Genomic DNA, 20,780 nt, shown 5'->3' on the forward strand with positions numbered 1-20,780 from the left:
TGAGAAACGTTTGTACATATTTTGGTTGACATGATTCACCATGAAAAATTTAAAAAATAAAAAAGGAAGTCCAGAATCCAGTTGCAGAGGGGTGTTGAATCCCACCGAGGACAGCTTCTCTGGGGAATTATCGTATTAAATGCCGAGCTGAAGTTGACCAGCAGCCAGGCGTCATTCTCCAGGTGGATCAGCATGGAGTGGAGGGACAAGGCTCTGGTATCTTCAGTTGAGGGGCGCTGAGCTGGATTTCCCCGAATTCCCCCTCCCCCTTTCCAGGTTTTGAGCTGCTGTGCTTTCCAGCAGAGTTCAGAGCTAAGTGTGACTCATAATGTGGGATGCATCTGCCCGCTTGCTGGGATCCTTGCCGAAATTGGACAGTCATTGTGGAACAGTTCCACTGTCCATACTCATGATAGTCAATGTTCAGTGCTCCCAACTTGGGATCTGTTCTAGCTTCTCAAACAAACTAAGTTAGTCTTGTTTTAACAAGTGTGTCTGCTGTTCGGTGCCGGACTGACCCAAGGTCCCCTTGCCCACTGTTGGAACTGACAGCCAACTGGAAAGGGGTCTGAAGTATGGAAATGGCTGGGGTCTGCATTGCTCCATGGTGCCCACCTCACTGAGCTCATGAGGAACCAGGTGCAGACCCAGACTGGGTATGGGGCCATTTGTAATTCTGGACCTACCTTTCAGATGCAAATTGAAGGCTCATGGGCTGCTCCCAGGAGTGATGGGCTCAAGAGCCTGTCCTGAGCTGTGATGTTCTCTTTAAAGTCTGTGTAAATTGAGAGCTTGCTTTTTTCCTTTCAGCCCTTTGGCCGTGGAGCGATGCGGGAATGCTACAGAACGTGAGTTTACTTTTTTTAATTAAAATATATTAAATTTTATTTCCAGTACCGTAGCAGCCAATTTTGGCCGTTTAAATCCATGCCACCCAATTTCACCCCAATTAACTTACAACCCTGGTACGTTTTGAAAGATGGGAGGAAACCCATGCAGACACGGGGAGAACGTACAAACTCCTTACAGACAGAATCCATGTTGCTGGCGCTATAACAGCGTCGCACTAACAGTGCAGTCTATAGGCTAACCATTTCCTTTGTTATTGTGGTTGATTTAAGAACCGAAAGAGGAAAGGCCTGGGTGGAAATGTGAGCCTGCAGACCAACCAATCTCAATCTTTTGAGCTATAACACCCCCCACCCCCCCAGACTCTGCCCAAAGTTTATGGGCCCCCTTCCCTGTGAAGTAGTCGAGTTTTGGTTTTTTTCCCATTCATGACTACATAAAAAACATATGTTTTAATTTATGTTGCATGAGGTGAAAAGAAAACGAGGCTTTTTCTTACATGTGCTGTGGCTCCTGTTGAGAATGGCTGCTGTATATAACCATATAACCATAACAGTACGAGAACAGGCCATCTCGGCCCCTCTAGTCTGCACCGATTTAAGTGAACTCCACTAGTCCCACCTACCTGCTCCCTGCCTATAACCCTCTAATCCCCTCACATCCAACCTTCTCTTAAATGACAGAATTGACCCTGCTGCAACCAGTTCTTCCAGAAGGTAATTCCACTCAGTCACTACTCTCTTCCTCTCATGTTACTTCTAAAATTTTGCCCCGTAACCCTTAACTTATGACTCCTGATTCCAATCCCTCCTACCCTCAAGGGGAAGGGCCTATTCACATCTCCTCTGTCTCTCCCCCTCATAATTTTAAATACCTCTATCAAATCCCCCCCTCAACCTTCTATGCTCCAATGAATAAAGACCCAGTCTACTCAATCTTTCTTTGTATTTTATATGCCCCACCATAACTCACATTGCTTCCTCTGGAGGATTTATGGCAAAGAATGTGATGGGAGAGGGAACTAAAAATGCCCCAGTTGAGTTCTAATAATTGTGTAGGATGTAGAAGTGGAGTGGGGTGAATCTACTCTCTCCCCATAATGGGATTCAATCCAGGCTGGTTTGCTGTGTCATGTTTTATCAAAACAATCCAATTTAAATTTTCCCCAGAGGTTTTGTTTCGATCATCTGCTCGCCACTAAACAATACAGTCCTGGGAAACTCCAGGGAGATAGAGTCATGGGCGGTAGACAATTGCCCTGGGTTGTTGGGGTGGGGGGCTTCATGATCGAGCTCATTTCCCCAGCGTGTTTGCTACGCGAGGTCCCAGACCTCTGATTTGTGACTTCCAGTGACTGAGAATTTGGAACACAGTAACTGAGATGAATTGTGAACGTGACGGCTGTAGTCTCTCTGCACGTTTTACAGAACTGATGTGGCACACCATCTCTGGGGAAGCTGCTGAGCCAAAAGGTTTCTCCATCAGCCTCCCTCTGCCCCATTTCGCAACCCCTACTTCATTTCTATTTTTAACATCATTTATTTTAAGTGACAGTGATTTCAAATCTATTTTAGTTGAAAATATGTGTGGGATCTTGTTCACTAGAGTCAATGATATGAGTTTCTGATGTTCAGAAACTCTGCAGACATTCAGGATGACATCTGAGCTGATGCTTTTGTTGGCAGTGTATTTCCAGCTGGAGCCAGGTCATTATTATTATTAAAACAGCTGTAATCTATGTGATATGAGAGTTTATGTTACACAATGTGCAGATGCACCTGTAAACTCTAGAATTCTCTGTGGAGGGGTTTTATCTTTATTACCCTTTCTGCGAGTGTCCCATAAGAAATGGAGTGAGAACTTATTTATTTAACCCATGTTTTTAAACACTAGTCTGTGGCGCACACTCATTTTGCTTTGTGGCTGGGTTTACGCAAGATGGAATGGAAATGGAAGGGTCCGCTTGATGGCTTTGGTCACGTGTGACACTTGAACGTTGTACTGGTAATGGTCCTTTGCCATGGCATCAGGACATGGAGTTTCTGCTCCAATCTGTGCCTCTGAAGGCCTCATTGACACATTGTGTGTGAGGCCTCTTCATGGTTCATGGCTACTCGGACTCGTTACTGGAAAGGGATTTTACGTCTGCATGGGTAGACTCAATTTTTTTCAAATTTAAATCTTTAAAAAGGTAAGGACAGAATGTACAAACTTTTCACAGACAGTGCCAAATTCAAACCCAGGTCGCTGGTGCTGTAACAGCGTTGTACTAACCGCTACACTAACTAAGCACCCTAATTAGGAAGGTGTTTTATTTTTGGGCGGGGAGGGAAAGAACATAACTACAGAGAGGCGAGAGATGGCTCCTGTGGGGTGATTGGTGGACATTTGTATTCTGTTTGGGAGTTGGGTGCCTGGATCGATTTTTGCAGTGGGATGTGAAGAGTTTTTTTAGGTTTCTGATCGGCACCACCTGATGTTAATTTTTATTCAACTCGACAGGAAAAAACTTTCAAACTTCACACGTCACCAGCAGTGGAAATCTGCCTCCAATTACGTGGCGAAGCGGTACATAGACTCGGTGGATCGAGATGTGTACTTCGAGGATGTGCGGCTCCAAATGGAGGCAAAGCTGTGGGGAGAGGAGTACAACAGACACAAGCCTCCAAAACAAGTGGGTGATCAGTGGGACTGCAGGTCACAAAACCGGGCACATGGGGAGTGATCAGTGGGACTTCAGGTTACAGTGCCGGGCACAGGAGAGTGATCAGTGGGACTGCAGGTCACAGAGCCAGGCACAGGGGAGTGATCAGTGGGACTGCAGGTCACAGAGCCGGGCACAGGGGAGTGATAGTGGGACTGCAGGTCACAGAGCCGGGCACAGGGGAGTGATAGTGGGACTGCAGGTCACAGTGCCGGGCACAGGTGAGTGATCAGTGGGACTGCAGGTCACAGAGCCGGGCACAGGTGAGTGATCAGTGGGACTGCAGGTCACAGAGCCGGGCACAGGGGAGTGATCAGTGGGACTGCAGGTCACAGAGCCGGGCACAGGGGAGTGATCAGTGGGACTGCAGGTCACAGTGCCGGGCACAGGGGAGTGATCAGTGGGACTGCAGGTCACAGAGCCGGGCACAGGGGAGTGATCAGTGGGACTGCAGGTCACAGTGCCGGGCACAGGGGAGTGATAGTGGGACTGCAGGTCACAGAGCCGGGCACAGGTGAGTGATCAGTGGGACTGCAGGTCACAGAGCTGGGCACAGGGGAGTGATCAGTGGGACTGCAGGTCACAGTGCCGGGCACAGGGGAGTGATCAGTGGGACTGCAGGTCACAGAGCCGGGCACAGGGGAGTGATCAGTGGGACTGCAGGTCACAGTGCCGGGCACAGGGGAGTGATCAGTCTGATTTCAAAATCTTTTATACCCTGTCTCCACTAACTTGCTCATTCAATTTTGATGAAGAAACATCTGCAGACTTCCTGTTTCATATTAAATTCACCAACTGCAAGGGTATAAATTAAATTGCTACCATTTTCCAAGGCAGAAAAAAGAAAGATAGATAAATATTCACAGTTGCAGTTAGTGCAAGTAAAACACGCCATTTCAGTCATGTGGACACATCTTTGGTGGTCTGTTGGAGTAGTACAGGGTGGTTCAAGAGCCTGATAGCTGTTGGGGGTGGGAGGGGGAGGAGAAACAACTGTTCTTAAACCTGGACATGCTGGATGTCAGGCTCCTGTACCTTCTGGCCGAAGGGAGCAGTGAGAAGATAGAACCAAAGATTGCTACCACATAGAAAACAGGCCCTTCAAGTCTGTACTGAACTATGATTCTGCTGGGTCGCACTGACCTTCCCAGTCTATAGCCCTCCATACCCCTTCCATCCAGCTACCTGTTCAAATTTTTCTTAAATGTCAAAATTGAGCCTGCATTCACCACCTCAGCTGGCAGCTCGTTCCACGCTCCCACCACTCTCCGTGTGAAGAAATCCCCCCTCATGTTCCCCTAAATTTGTGGAAAATGCAAAGCAAATCCTGCTGGAGAAATTCAGCTGGACACGCAGCACAGATAATAGCTGGATACTTGTGGGAAGGTAGAAAAGAAAAATGCTGAGAGGGTGGAGGGTAGCTCTCTGATAGGGGAGGGGGTGGGGAGCTGATGGGGAGGAAACCGAGAAATAAGGAAAGGAGGGTTAACAAAAATTGAAGAAGTTGATGAAAATGCCATCTGGTTGGAGAGGGCCCAGGACCGACAGGGTGTTGTTCCTCCAATTTGCGAGTGGCCTCAGTTTGGCAGGACATGAGGCCATGGACAGATGTGTTGGGGTGGGAAAGAGATGTAGAATTAAAATGGTTGGCCTCTGGGAGGTCCTTGCTCTTGCAGCAGACAGAGCAGAGGGCGGTTCAGTGATTGGAGTACAACTTTGGGTTATATTTGGCAAGTTTAAGTTCAAGTTAAGTTCTCATCACCTGGTGTGGTGAGAAGAGTTCTTTCTCGAGCAGTCTAGTAAATATATTGCTGCGTAGTCTGCCAAGGTTCCTGCTGCATTAGCTGGAGATCACAGGAGGCCCAAGGGGCAACTTTTCCCCCAGAAGGTGATGGATACATGGAATAAGCTACTACGGGAAGTGATAGAGGTGGGGTCATTTAAAAAAAAGATATTAGGACAGGTACATGGGCAAGGCTTGTTTAAAGGGGTATGGGCCAAATACTGGCAGATGGTACTACCTTGGGGTATAGACAGGTAGAGGATGTAGAGCTCCCTGACAGTGTTCTGAAGTGGGATTTCTGAACACGAAAGTTGTGGTTCAAAGCCACTTTAAAATGCCAACAGACAGTATGGACTATCAAAGGAAATTAGAGGGGTCCATGTTCAGGTCTATCTGGGACTGGACTGGCTGGGTTGATGTGGAAAAGTGAAACACAAAAGTGTGCAGATGCTGTGTGCAGTGAACTGAGATTCACTGGTGATGATGGCTTGTGCTGATGGCTGGCTCCTCCCCCAGACTCCACCCCCATCTATTTATATATAACCCAGGTTTCCTGCCTAAACCCTGAGCCCTACTGAAGACCATTGCAAGATCCTGCCCCTCATTATAAGCTAATAAATTTGTGATGTGAATAAAAACTCACAACTGGACGGAGAGCACACGCTTTTATTAGCTTATAACAAAGGGTAGGGTCTACAGTGGTCTTCAGTAGGGCTCTGGGTTTAGGCGGGAAACCTGGGTTATGGGGGCAGAGCCTCAGGGAGGAGCCAGCCATCAGTACAACCCATTGCCGGTGAATCTCAGTTCACTGCCCTGTGGCAGTAGTAAAAACACAGAGATGCTGGAGGACTCAGCTGGTCTCGTAGCATCCATCGGAAGTAAAGATATATAACCAACGTTTTAGACCTGAGCCCTTCCCCAAGCAGACAAGCACCTGAATTGTTGGTGGAATAACACCTCGTTCTGACTGGACATTCTCCAACTGGACAGCATTAACATCAATTTCTCTGGTTTCCATTAGCCCTCCAACCACTCCCCCCCCCACCCCCCTATCTTTCCCTGTTTCCTTTCCTCTAGCTCTTTCTTTCTCTCTTCCCTTTTTTCTTGCTTCCTCAGAGCCCAAAATAGCCCCCCTCCCCTCAGTCAGAGATAAAACCCAGAATTCTGCAGACACCATGGCTGGAATAAAAACACAAGTGGAGAGATTCAGCAGGTGAAACCGTTTCTTTTATGTAGCAAAGGCATTAAACCTACTGCCGTTTCTTCCCCCTCTCCCATTTCCTGCCTTTCCAGTTCTTTCTCCTCCATACCTCTGCTTTTCCTCCCTCCCTCCCCCTCGGTGCTGCTGAACCCTCCCTCCCTTATCTACCTATCACCCCCCTGCCCTGCCACCCCCCCCCCCCCCCCACCTTTCCTCTCCCACTCTTTTATTCTGACATTCACTGGCATTTTCTCATACTTTAATGAAGGGCTCAATCCCGAAACGTTGTGGCAGGCTGCACCAAAGGAAAACACAGGCACAGTACTGTTTGGGGCAACACCGCTTTATTCCACTCACATAAATATCTAGATGGCTGCTAGATATACTCACAGTGTGATCCAGGGGAGAAAGACTGAGCACACGGACAGTGACCTCGGCTTTATACCATGGGCCCTCTGGTGGTCAGATGTCATTAGGCCGGGTGCCATATCTCTAGGCCACCTGTTGACTGAGTGATATACCGCAATATATCATCACATATGTATCTCTGCCTTTGCTATGTACAGGACGCTGTTTGACCTGCTGAGTCTCCAGGATTTTGTGTTTTTACCCCCTTCCCCAGTAAATCCTCTCCTGTCCTCCTATCCCAGTGGTTCTTAACCTTTTTTTCCACTCACATGCCACTTTAAGTAATCCCCTTACTAACCACAGACACCTAAGGCATCCTATGTTGTAGGTGCTCTGTGATTAGTAAGGGATTATTTAAGGTGTGTGTGAGTGGGATGGGGAAAGGTTGAGAACCGCTGTTGGTTTGTATTCCTGCCCATTCTTCTTCCCAGCCTTTTAATTCAGGCGCTTGCCTGCTTTTTACTGATACGTTTAAGAAGGGCTCAGGCCTGAAATGTCAGTTACATATCTTTACCTCCTTCAGACACCGCGAGACCGGCCGAGTTCCTCCCATGTTTGTGATTTGCTGTCCTCTGCTATCTGATCTATTTCTGTGTCTCAGCACAGATACTGCTCTGTAACTGTCTGAACAGACAACAGAGGCAAGTACTACCCCGTTGCCTGGACAAGCGTGTAAGTCACATCGGAGGAAGAGCTGGGGCAGGGGAGTGGTGTGATAAACAGCATGAAGGTGATGGGCTGAAGGGCCTGTTTCTGTGCCCTGCTTCTCTGACACATTGATACAGTCAGCCCAGCAGGAATGGGTCCATCATTCAAACTGTTGGAAATGGAAGAGTAATTGTTCCTGAATTTGTTCAGCCAGGATATTCTGTCCTTGATGTTAGGTTGACATCATGCAGATGTGTATTTTGGAGATGAAGAACAAGCCTGCAAAGCCTCTGTACCACCTGGAACACTACATTGAGGGGAAATATATCAAATACAACTCCAACTCTGGCTTCGTCAGGGACGAAAACTTCCGCCTCACTCCACAGGTGAGCTCCTTGGTACCCCTGTCGCTGGCTCTCCGCCAGTTACTAATCAGAGAGCAATTAGGGGACATTTGTCAAGTGTAGGGTTATTATTTAGCTACTTTCAGCTCTGTTCTTGTGTAACACTGGAATTTGCTGTTATCCAAACTGGGAGCAGTTTATGATGTACATCCCCGTGTGGAAGGGAAGGATTTGCTCTGATTTTGCGGCTGGTATACCCTGCAGCCCTGGTGTGCCGCTGGGTGCCAGGGGGACTGTTTCGGGTAGTGGACTACAGTTTAAGAAGTGATTTGATTTCCTCAGAATAACATTGAGCTTTGAGCATTATAATGAAATACTCCTTCACCTGCCTGGCTGTTCATTTAGTGACATACTATAGGATTCTCCAGCTCCTGGTTTGCTCCAGTCCAGTTTCACTGTGTGTTTTAGAATGTTAACGTGCACTGTGTTTGCATCATGCTGTTTACTGTGGTATATTTACCCTGTGATATCGATAGCCAGATGGAACTGTTACATTTGACCATATTTGAATCATGAACTGAAATCAAACCTATTAACCTCTCTCTCTCTCTTTGTCTCTTCCTCTCCGTCCTTGCTATGTACCTTCAGGCATTTAGTCACTTCACCTTTGAGCGTTCTGCCCACCAACTGCTCGTGGTTGACATCCAGGGAGTGGGAGACCTATACACCGACCCTCAGATCCACACCTCTAGTGGCACAGACTTTGGTGATGGCAACCTGGGTAATGTAATTTATACCAACATTAAACGTTTTTATTCAAACATTAGGTGATTTAAAAACAAGTTTGCGTTTTAACGCCACCGTGCTGGACCTGGACTGGAATATAGTCCGCCTGGAGGTGGACTCAGCAAGGATGGGGGCGGCACAGTTAGTGTAGTGGTTAGTGCAACGCTATTACAGCCCCAGCAACTGGGACCAGGGCTCGAATCCCATGCTGCCTGTAAGGAGTTTGTATGTTCTCCCCATGTCTGCATGGGTTTTCCCCGGGGGTACCGGTTTCGTTAAAAACAAAGTCATTTGTGTGTAATTGGGTGGCATGGGCTTGTGGGCCAAAAGGGCCTGTAACCGTGCTGTGTCCAAATTAAAAATTTAAAGGAAATTTGTTGGAATGGTTCCCAAGAGTTAGGACTTGTTCTATGGAGTGATCAGAGAAACTGGGGCCGTTACCTGCAGCAAAGCCCATTAATGGGAGGTTGGCGGAAGAAATTGCTACTAGTAATGTTAAGTAGACAGTTGTTTCAAACATCATCCACCTGCTCCTGGCACTCGTTTCTGATGGGGATGATGAGTTCCCCAGGTTCAGGGACTGCCCCACCACTGCCCCTGGTGACTGCAGGCTTGACTACTGTTGGGAACTGAGCCTGTGGTCTGATGGTGATCCTTGCACTAACTCTGCACTTTCTTCACAGGGGTGCGAGGCATGGCTCTCTTTTTTCACTCTCACGCCTGCAACCGCATTTGTAAGAAAATGGGTCTTACTCCGTTCGATCTGTCCCAGAGGGAGATGGCAGCACTGGAACATGCACAGAATTTGCAGGTCAGTGCCTTGCCTGACCCCAGTAGTGCACAGAGTGTTCTTATAAAAACACAACACTGGAGGAACTTAGCAGTCAAACAGTAAACTTTATGTAGCAAAGATACATAACCAAAGTTTCGGGCTTGAGCCCTTCATCAAGGTATGGAAAATTGTCAGCAGGTGCCTGAACAAAATGATATGGGGGGGGGAGGGGTAGGGGGAGGAGCACGGTCCCAAAGGCAAGAGATAATGGGTGGATAAGGGAGGGAGGGCACAGCAGCAAATGGGGGGAGGAGGGATGCTTTGTGAATAGAGAGGGGAGGGAGAAGAGAGCGGGAGGAAAGACAGGGATAGGGAAGAGAGGAAGAATGGAGAGTAGGTTAGCAGTAATAGGAGATCAATGTTAATGACATCCAGTTGGAGAGTGCCCAGATGAAAAATAAAGTGTTCCTTCAACTTACAAGTGGTCTTGGTGGGATAGTACACAAGGCCATGGACAGACATGTGAGCGTGGGAATGGGGTGCAGGATTGAAGTGGTTGGCCACTGGGAGATCCCTGTCACTGATGTGGACAGAGCGAAGATGCTCAGTAAAGTGACCTCCCAGTCCTGATGTAGAGAAGGCCACAAAGGGAGCACCAGATGCAGATTGCTCCCGCACATACACAAGTGAAGTGTTTAGGGCTCTGAATAGTAGTGAAGGAGGAGGTGTGAGCACAAGTGTGGCAATTCAGGCAGCCACAAGGGAAGGGTGTCTTGGAGTGGGGGCGATTAGTGGGAAGAGATGAGTGGATGAGGAAGTCATGGAGGGAGCTGTCCTGTGGTGTCTGTGCAAGTGGCTCTGACACCAATATCCACTTCAAACTGTCGTGCACCCAAAGATGTGTGGGTTTTCACCAGGGGTAGCCAGAGAAAAGAGTCCCCTTTGGCCCTGGATACTGGGATTAATCATAGTATCCTAGCTAATGCATCCAAAAAAACTGGGAATGTTACCTGAGGTGCGTTGAAGGTGCAGGCAGGATCTATGGAGGGAGATGAGGATGGGGAGTTGGGATGGAGAAGGGAAAAGGGAGGTGGGGAGGGGCCAGGAGGTGAAAGGTGAGGAATAATGATGGATGAAGGACAGGTGGAACTAGGAGGGGTGTTGGGAGCCAGAGGCAGGAGAAGTAGACAGGCAGGGGGAGGAGGAGATGGAGACAGTCGCTGAGAGAGGGAGGAGAAAAGGGTGGGACTATATAAGGGAGGGAGGGTAAGGGGAGCAGATAGACACTTGATGAGGAGCAGTGGGGTACACTTGTAGACTCTCCATGACATCATCTGCCTGATGTTGGCTTTGTATTTTCCACCCCCGCCCTGCATGTGCTCGCATTAGAAAACAGCAAAAACTGTGTTGCGGGGCACTGAGGAAGTGTGCGGCAGCACCAGGGTGAGGACTCTGTCTGGCTCCAGACCTCCCCTGCTCAGACGCCTCTCAGAGAACTCCGCCGATGGGAACGTGAGTGACAGCCCGGTGGACTCCCTCCCCTGCTCGCCATCCTCCTGGTGGAGTCCGAAAGAAGAGATGCTGGGCCGATCTCCGATGGGTAATCCTCATTCTTCCCTGTGCTCATTCTCCGGTTTGTCATTGGGGTAAAGAGGATAATTGAAGTTGGGATACAGATTGGCCCTGGTGTAATTAACTAAAATATGTTCAAAGGGCTGAATGGCCACCACCTTTCCACTCTCCTTGGATATGACGATGTCTCACTTTTCTCTTGCCTTGGAAAGAGGCCACTAGGCTTCACTCGCCTGTCAATATCTCCAAATTCTCCAGAATACAGGTTGTTCCATACTCCCACCATTGTCTGTGTGAAGTTAAACATTTCACCTTTCATCCTTAATACATGCCCTCATCACCCTATCTCAATCAGCCCCCAAAATCCACCCCATCCCTAAAATTTTATATCCTCTCCCTCGTTATTCTCTCTGCACTTGGGCAAATTTACAGTGGCCAGTGAACTTGTCAGGGTGTCTTTGGGGAGTGGAGGAAACCCGCACCATTACAGAGCAGGAAAACTCCTCACAGGCAGCACTGGAAGTCAGGATTGAACCCTGGTCCCTGGAGCTGTGGTATTGACAGCAGTGCTACCCTAGTCAGCAAATCATTATGGACCAAAGGGTCTGTACTGTGTTCTACACCACCCATAGATCACAGGCTGTCTTCCTGCGTTAAGCCAATATTAGATTTAGATTGAGATTACAGATTTGGTGAGATCCTTTTCCTGTGGCTGTTACCTATTTAAGTGTCTCACACACAGTAATTGTGTCTGATCCCACCTCAGTGCTGCAGATTCCCCTCCTGATGCTGGGGGGGTCCTTTTCACCCACCTGCTTCCTGCAGTAGGCATACATTCATAATCTTCAGCATTTTCTATGTCATTTCTATTAGGTTGGACAGTGTTTAACGAAATGTTTAATGAACACAATGGCTCACTGGGTGAGAGACGGGTAAGAACTGTTTATTTCTAATGAGTTCAGATTTGTGGTAAACGTGGCTTGTGGGACAATTAGTGGTCTGTTACCCACGGGGGTATTAATACAACACACGCTTTCTGCCTTCTGCCTTGCTTTCATGAGTAATGGCAGTTTAACAGTTTATATCCCAGTTATCTGAAGTTAACAGCTGATGCCCCAAGTATAAACTGATCGAACTGCTCATACAAACACTCCAAGACACTACTTTTTATTAAACAATATTTATTGATTTTTATTTATGTAGAGACATGCTGCATATGTATTGTACATCTGGGCGCGGGTCTACGACTGGGTGTGTGTTTGCATGTCTTTTTTTTAGACTGAGGACCAGAGAACGCTGTTTCGATGGGTTGTACAATCAGATGATAAACTTGAATTTGAACCTCAATGGCTGTGAACAAAGTAAACCTGGAATAAAAATATAGGGCAAAAAAGCTACTGGATTATTGTGGCACTGATCTGCCTCTATAATGTCCTTGGGGATTTGTCCTGGTTGCATCCATGTCATCCCTCCTGCAGCAACCCTACTGTAATGTCCCTGCTGCTCCCCCTCTCCTTGCTTCCCTGCAGACTGCACCTTGTTCCCTCACACACATCTTCCAGATGTTCCTCTGCTGCCTACCTGCCCTGAAGGGTCATTTACTCAAACCAATTCACCCACCAAGCCACACATCCTTTTGGATGGGGGAGGGAGCCAGAAAATCCAAGGAAGCCCTCAAAGGGAGATCCTGCACCTTTCACACGGATAGCCCTGAAGTCGGGATTGAACCCGGGTCTCCTGAACTGTGAGGTAGCAACGTTAAATCAGAGCAGCACCAAGGATAGGAGATGTGGTCTTCCCTCTGTGAGGCTCCAGGTCCACCAATGGGTTGGACTCTTTGTGTTCATTTGAAATTTGCTTGTCATATTAAGCCTAAAACAGTAAGGTGTGTCCTTCTGCAAGCAGTCCAGCAGGTTAGTTCTAACATTCATATAGCCATTACAATTTGGAGTTACGAATAAAATAAAATCAGTTATGAACAAGCAAGGGCAGTATAAGAACACTGCTGTGTCATTCATCCAGGCCTCTGAACGAACCACACAACGTGACTGCCTCTTTAATGGCCCAGGGGGCCCACTGATGAGGGCATTTGGGGTGGGCCAGTGATTTCCAAGACCAAGGCATAAATAAAGAAAATAATCCAACAAGACTTAATATTCCCGATTTCAAATGATTAGTTCTAACGAGACCTTTTGATAACTTTCACTTTGTAAAACAAAATGTGATTCATGAAAAATCCAATGTCTTCTTGTTACATGTGTAATTAACTGTAGCAGACAGCACCCCCCCCCTTTGTCCTGCCTGACCTGCTGACCTTTGGTTTTTCAGTAAAGAAAATAAGATTCCTCTCGTTTTTCCTCTTTGGGTTGTCCCAAAGCAACAGGGATGTATAATCACTCTTTCACTGACCCATTAACCAATTTGTTGTGGTCCCTCCCTATCACAGCTATTGTCTTGTTCTATCCAACCCAGCTGCACTGTTATTTTTATCTCTCTGAGATCGGACAATGGGTCTTGGACCCTAAACGTTAACTCTCTCCATTTCCACCTCTGCTGCCTGATCTGCTGGGTATTTCCAGCATTTTCTGTTTTTATTGCTGATTTTCAGCATCTGCAGTTTTAATTTAAAATTTTCATTTAGCACGTCCTAGCATGGGCAGCGCGGTTACTGAGCCTGCTTTATAAGATAATTCTTTCTTCTGCCAGATATCTGAATCGGGTGGGGACAGCGGCTGCCCCAGTGAGCGGAGGAGTGAATTGGATGGGGATCTTGGAGACCGGGTAATAAGCAACCCTCCCTTGTAACAGCAGATAACCCCAGGGTTTGTCAGGGTAGAGAGAAAAGAGGTGTCTGCACTTGTGGGGGAATCCAGAACCAGGGTGTCAATTGAGATGTCCGGAAGAGACCTCAAGGTGCAGCAAGGGGCAAGAATATGGAACAGTGGTGCACAGAAGGGATAGGAACGGGGAAAACATATGAGGGAAAGGAATAGAGCAGGAAGGAGAGTTTATTGTCATACACATAAGTACAATGAACAGTGTATGGAAATTCTTATTGGCTGCAACCACAAGAGAATAAATTAAATGACCACAAAATTGACAACAATCGACAGCACAGTCAGCGAAGCGGTTAATGCAAACACTGTTACAGCACCAGCGACCGGGGCTCGAATCCAACCTATCTGTAAGGAGTTTGTACATTCTCCCCATGTCTGCATGGGTTTTTTCCGGGTGCTCCCATTTCCTCCCACCCTCTAAAATGTACAGGGGAGAGGGAGGCTGTAGGTTAATCGAGCAGCACAGGTTCGTGGGCCAAAAGGGTCCGTTACCAAGTTGTATGTCCAATTTAAAAAAAACATGTCATGAGACAGGAAACAAGATAATGTGTATAAATAGATAAATATTCACAGTGGCAGTTATTGGTGAAGATGAGTGACGTTAAAAAGTGTAGATGGATCTTTTTGGTCCCAGAGTTGGTTGTTCAAAGTCAATGTTCAAATTTGTTGTCAGAGTACAATAAATTTGAACTTTAAACTTTTCACTTTGAACGACCAACTCTCAGACCACCAGGTTGCTGCTGGAGTGTGTCAGGAGGAGATACCAGCATGAGCCAGCCTCTGTCCTGCATTTACCTGTGGTAACTCTGCCACACAGCCGCAGCAGACGTATAATCACAGGTGACAGCACGTGGTGGAAATCTGTAGCTCTCCCCTGTGGAACTTGGGCCTCGGATAAAGATTGCAGCACCTTTGATCAGATGGGGTTATCGAGGGTCTGGGAGACAGAACTTCAAGTCAATGGCGCCGTGTGGGACGAGAGGAATGGTCCAGACGTGTCCTGATCTGCAGGAACTCTAAATGTCGCAAGACAAGGGATAATCCTGTGGTTTCTCGGGGCGGAGGTCACGCATGGGAAGGAGTTGTACTTGCCCACGTTTCCATCATTGAAAAAATAAAGTGAATAAACTGTCACCCATGTTCTCTGAATGGAGATTTCAGCATCTGCTTGAGGTTTAGTTTCACTTGAGACTTGTCTCAGCATCCTCCATCATCGCTGTCTGTGACATTTTGTCTTGTCTTCTACTCAGGCAATCCTGAACATGCGAAGATACTGTGAATCCGATGAAGACAGTATCCGTAGGGTACGTAGAATGCAGCAGTGGTCGGCCAGGTCTGCTCTAGCCTCATTGGGATTGTTTCACTGCCCACAATTTCTTCCTGATCGTCAACTAGGCTTGTTTTATTTTTAACTTTGTTTCCTCTGATTGTTCTTTGATCAGGGAAATACAAGGCCCAGTCTGTGCCAGCCCTTAGCTCTTCTCCAACGCAGTAACAGGACCCAGCTGGTGATCTCGCATGAGAACCCTGAGCCGTGCATTACGTCTGTTCCTTCTGTGGGGGATGCATGGTGTTGAGAACGTGACAGAAGCTTGCCCTGTTTACACTGCATCGCACTCCAGGTTGAACCCTGTCTGAACTAGGAGCAGGCGAGGCCACTCAGCCCTTTGAGCCTGCCTTATAGCCATTCAGCATGATCAGTTGACCTGGCCTCGCCTCAACCCCTCTTCTGTTCTCCATTACCCTCTCAATTCTCCAATCTTCCAAACTACCTTCTCTCTAAGTGACCCATCCTCTGTAGTCCCTCAGGGTAGGGAATGCCAGCGACTCACCACCCTCTGGAAGAAGAGATTACCTCGCACCTCAATTTTTAAAAGACCCCCTCCTGATCTTTGACACATACATACACATCTCAACCTCTCGTGCCCACTAAGAGTGGCATGCTTCAGTAAAGACATCCTTCATTCCTCTAAGCCCTAAAAAAGACGGGACCAGCTGCACTCTCTGCCCAGCTGTGGAGTTGCTGCCTGCCTGAGCTGAGGCTGGAGTGGGAAGCAACAGTCTCGGTCCTTCCTGGTGTTTATCCTTCCTCAAGGAACCTTCCGTCATTCGCCATCCGGGTCCTTGTGGGTGCTGGTGTCAATGGGGCTGGTGCCCTGGTGCGGTTGGGGAGGAGAGAAAGTAATTGGAGTAGTTATCCCCTTTGATCTACCTGGTTGTTGAATCTGGCTTGAGGTGGGTGAGCTTGGCTTGTAAATGCTTGAACAGTTGCAACGCAAACCACAAACTGCTGCGTTTATGTGTGCAGAAGGGGTTTTTGATAATAATCTTTAGTGCACAGAATGTACTTGTTAAAGCGAGCAGTGAATTTGTCACATGTGTCAGAGAAATGCTTTGCCTTGCGTCTGTTGTCAGGGGTGGACTTGCCTGCTCAAAGGCCAACACCTTGATGTACTGTATAACCTGTTTGTTGTGAAGGATCATAATAATGAGGACAAGTGGAATCATTACCATACATCCAGGGCCCACTCGCACTGGCCTTCATGTGTGGCTGTAGAGGTGGAGCGCCTTAACGCCATCAAGCAGGAAAAGAAGATTGGAAAGTCTATACTGGGCAAGGTAGGGTCTGATGGAGTAGAGCTCCCCCCATACTCCAGTCACTGGGGATTCCCTGAACCCCCCCCCCACCCCCCATCAATCCCATGTACGTTTTACCTGGCCACTATCCCCGTCGATCCCAGGTACGTTGCACGTGTAGTTTCACCTAACCAGAGTCCCCGTCAATCCCAGGGTTGCTGCACGTGTAGATTCACCTGGCCAGAGTCCCCGTCTATCCCAGGTACGTTGCACATGTAGATTCACCTGGCCAGAGTCCCTGTCAATCCCAGGTATGTTGCACGTGTAGGTTCACCTGGCCACAATCCCCATTGGTCCCAGGTTCGTTCTACATGCAGATTCACCTGCCCATGGTCCCTGTCATTTCCAGGTAACTCTTGTTGTCCTTGCAGGTGCATCTGGCCATGGTTCGGTATCATGAGGCCAGCCGCTTCTGCGATAAGCTGGAGGAGTGGGATCGCGAGTCTGCGCTCTTCCACCTCGAACATGCTGCACTCTGTGGGGAACTGGAAGCGATCGTCGCCCTGAGCCTCATCTACCTGCAGTTGCCCCATCACATCCTGACTGACGTCACCGTCGAGGTAAGTCTACCCGGCCCCTCACACAACCTACGGATTTGCAGGGCTGTCACAGAACCAGTCCCTTCGGTCCATATCACCCATGATAACCTGAGCTAGTCCCATCTGCCTGCATTGGATCCACATCCCTCTCATCGTTCCCTATCCGTGTACCTGTGTAAACATCTTGTAAATGTACCAGCCTCCACCACTTCCTTGCTCCATTCATCACCTCAGCCTTCTATGCTCCAAGATAAACTGTCCCGGTCTCTCCTTGTAGATCATCTTCCTATCCTGCAACCTCCCCGCTGATCTTTTCTACACTCTCTCCAGCTTAATCACTTCCTGGGTAATCCATAGCACTCCAAGTTCGGTCTCATTAATGTCTTGTACTTTTTAAAATAACATTGATTGAGGCCATTTGGCCCATCGAGTTCCATGCTAGCTGAGAAAAACCACAAATTCCATTCCCGTTCTCGTTTCTTTGGGGCAGCATTTGTTCAACAGTTGGAGTTTTCACGTGGGCTCAGGTTCAGTCCTTACCTAGAATGCTGTCACTGTGGAGTTGGCATATTTTCTCAGTGACTGTGTGTGTTTCTCCCAGATGCTCCAGTATAGATGTACAAATTGGTCAGTTAAATCTGCCCCTGGTGTGAGTGTTGGGATCTGTCGGCCATCAACATAGGATCAGTGCGTGTGTGAATGCTGTGACTGGGTGGGCTAGAGGGCCTGTTTCTGCCTGGTGCCTTTGTAACTAGGTGAGCCTTGCCGATAACGTGTCTGTAACTCTGGCCAGGACACTGAGCAGTATCGGAAGAGTGGCTATGACTACCTGTTGATGGGGGCCGAGGCTGGGGACCGCCCATCCATGATCCGTGCAGCTCGAGCCTTCGACACTGGGGTCAATCTCAGCCCCGACAGGTATGTAGCAACCCTCACCCACCCACCCTCTGCCAGAGGTTGGAGGTGATGATGTAAACTCATCATCATACACAGAGGTAGAATGATCAGAGGCGCTGAAATCCTTACCTGTTGCAGATTCATAAATAGCCAAAGACACTAACAAGCAATAAAAATCCGATGACCACACGAGAGAAAAATTGTAAAATGATGGATAAATATTTACAGCTGTAGCTGGTTGAGGGAGACCCATTGCAAAGATGTTGAACCATATTCATAAAAGGTATTTCAATAAAGTCTGTTAGAAAGTAGAGGCAAGACCAGCTCTAAGTCAAATACTTCACCTCTACTTACTTTCCTGCGTAGAACAGCCATTCTCAACGGGTCGTCCACCCCCAGAGTCATTTGGTGGGAGATGGGGGGAGCACGGACTGAAATCATGAAATGGTTTTTTTATGTAGTCGGTAGGAGAGAAATGTGGAAGAAACTAACTAAACGTGACGGCTTCCCAGGGAAGGTGGCGCATGAACTCTGAGCAGAGTCCAAAGGGGGCCATAGCCAAAACAAGGTTGAGAATGGCTGCCTTGGATCTCTTCAAGTTCATACTCTGAATTACTTTTGCTATTTTTCCACACCCACAAATACTCCGTTAATATCTTTCTTACTGCAAAGCTGTTTAATTTTTTTATTATTCAGCACAGTAGGAGACCATTCCAGCCCACAAACCCTTGCCTCGCGATTAATCGACAACCCCCAGTATTATTTGGAGGGTGGGAGGGAACTGGATCACCCAGAGGAAACCCACGGGGAGAGCAGACAAACTTCTTGCAGACAGCATAGGACTCAAACCCTGATCGCTGGCGCTGTAACAGTGTTGTGCTAACCGCTATGCTAATTCTGCCACCCCAAAGATTGTGGCCTCAACACGAACATTAAAAAACCTGAAATTCAGAATGAAAGTCTCAGCAGCTCGGGCAGCCTCCGGGGAGAAACGCAGTCACTGTTCATTAGAGCAATGCGCTGATGAGGGATCATGAGGACTCGCGCTCTCTCTCTCTCTCTCTCTCTCTCTCTCTCTCTCTCTCTCTCTCTCTCTCTCTCTCTCTCTCTCCCCCCTCTCTCTCTCTCGCGCTCTCTCTCCCTCTGTAGGTGCTGCCTGACGGACCAAGCACTTGCCTTTGTTCACGATTCATCCTCCTTGTGGATTAGTATTTAACGAGGTCCCTCTCATCCAGTGGGCTTTTCCCACATCAGCCTGCTTCACATGACATTGTGGGATCCACATGGGCCAGTTTGTGTGTACTCCTTCAAGGGAAAAGTAGTTGGATTAGCCAGGCACTTGGTAAATTGCCCTTCATTGACCACACTGATGCAGACTATCTTCCAGAGGGAATGTTGTGGCGGTGAATCCTGTAGGAAAATACAGAAGTGGGTGGAAACCAGCATCTTCCTTATGGATTAGTGTGAAGGGTGGGAACGTGAAGTGTGAACTGTGACTCAGAATCAGAGGGAGGAGTCCCATTCCTTTGGCAAGGGTATACGCGAACGCATGTGTTGTGTGTGTGTGTGAGATTGTGAGCACTTGCATACGTGTGTGTGCATACACACCTTTCTTAAGGCTCTCTGCCAAAATGCAGGAGGGAAATATGCTCTGACATCTGTACAGCAGAGTAGGCTTGAGGAGCCAGACGTTCCATCCCTCCCCCTTCCTGTTTCTGGTCAATGTTCACTGCGCCCTTCTCCAGGAGCAGAGAGGGTAGCAGATGTGTGTAATGAACTGCAGTGGAAGCTTAGGGTTAAGCGGAAGGAGTGGAATCCCAGGGGATTGTTTTGGGAGGCTGGTGACCCTGTCCCAGAGCAGGACCAGGCTGGGTGGCTCCTCTGTGCTGCGAGAGAGTTGGAGGCCACAGTGCACTGCGCCCGCGCTGTCCTGGGATCTCGGTGAGCTCACGGTTTTTCCTGGTTGCAGGACACGAGACTGGAAGGAGGCTCTTCGCTGGTACAGTGCTGCCCTCAACATGACGGACTACGATGAAGGGGGAGAGTATGATGGCACAGGTGACGAGCCTAGGTACCACCTCCTCGTCCGAGAGGCCGAGATCCACCTGACTGGAGGCTTTGGTGTGGAGGCAGACCCCCAGACAGCAGGTAACCCAAATAGCACACTGTCGTACACGTGAGTACAGTGGACAAATGCAGGGATGTTCTTGCAGCATGCAGATACATAAAACACAGCAACAGTTCCAGTGTCATTAATGTACAAACAGATACTTACTCACAATTGACTTGTGCAGAAATGTGTCAGTAGTGTGGGCAGACAGGAACATCGCCTGTCCCTCCCTTCACTCTGCTACACCAGGCTTTTCCCCACCCCCTGTCATTTTTCTACTCTGCTATGCTTTCCACGTATTCAGTGAGGCAGCCTCCTTCGCTTCCCGGCGCAGGGAATTCCACAGATGTAGCATTGGCGCCACCAGTATGGACAGGTTTGAGAACCTGACTATTGTGGGGGGCGGGGGGGTGTTCGTGAAGGAAGTGGTGGTCAATGCCACACCCCACTCTGCTTTACATTTTATCTACATCACGGTAGAAGCCGACTCTGGCCGTTTAATCCCATGCCGCCCAGTTATACCCAAATCAACATACAACCCCCATGTGTACATGGGAAGAGGGTACCTACTCCTTACAGACAGCACCTGATTCAAACCCCGGTCCCGGTTGTTGGCGCTGTAACAGCAATGCGCTAACAGCTACGCCCCACCCCCCATCATCAGGGTGTTTCCCCCCTCATCCCCCATCGCTG

The 20,780-nt window shown here is 48.3% G+C and overlaps 1 protein-coding gene across 11 annotated transcripts in view; it reads left to right on the top strand.

The window, feature by feature from the left end:
* eef2k (eukaryotic elongation factor 2 kinase) overlaps positions 1-20,780 on the top strand; it is a 64,741-nt gene that overhangs the window by 40,525 nt on the left and 3,436 nt on the right. For 9 of the 11 annotated variants that reach the window (XM_069905631.1, XM_069905634.1, XM_069905630.1 and 6 more), the window contains 13 exons: positions 811-848; positions 3,352-3,523; positions 7,830-7,979; positions 8,586-8,718; positions 9,407-9,534; positions 10,885-11,095; positions 11,941-11,999; positions 13,774-13,848; positions 15,155-15,208; positions 16,320-16,523; positions 16,913-17,101; positions 17,874-17,998; positions 19,947-20,125. In XM_069905631.1, coding sequence (XP_069761732.1) covers positions 811-848; positions 3,352-3,523; positions 7,830-7,979; positions 8,586-8,718; positions 9,407-9,534; positions 10,885-11,095; positions 11,941-11,999; positions 13,774-13,848; positions 15,155-15,208; positions 16,320-16,523; positions 16,913-17,101; positions 17,874-17,998; positions 19,947-20,125 — 1,717 coding nt within the window. Of the gene's footprint in view, positions 1-810; positions 849-3,351; positions 3,524-7,829; positions 7,980-8,585; positions 8,719-9,406; positions 9,535-10,884; positions 11,096-11,940; positions 12,000-13,773; positions 13,849-15,154; positions 15,209-16,319; positions 16,524-16,912; positions 17,102-17,873; positions 17,999-19,946; positions 20,126-20,780 lie in introns of those variants that run through there. The other 2 variants (XM_069905633.1, XM_069905636.1) reach the window with 2 other exon arrangements.

Source organism: Narcine bancroftii, chromosome 12, assembly GCF_036971445.1.
Source record: "Narcine bancroftii isolate sNarBan1 chromosome 12, sNarBan1.hap1, whole genome shotgun sequence".
NCBI lineage: Eukaryota > Metazoa > Chordata > Chondrichthyes > Torpediniformes > Narcinidae > Narcine > Narcine bancroftii.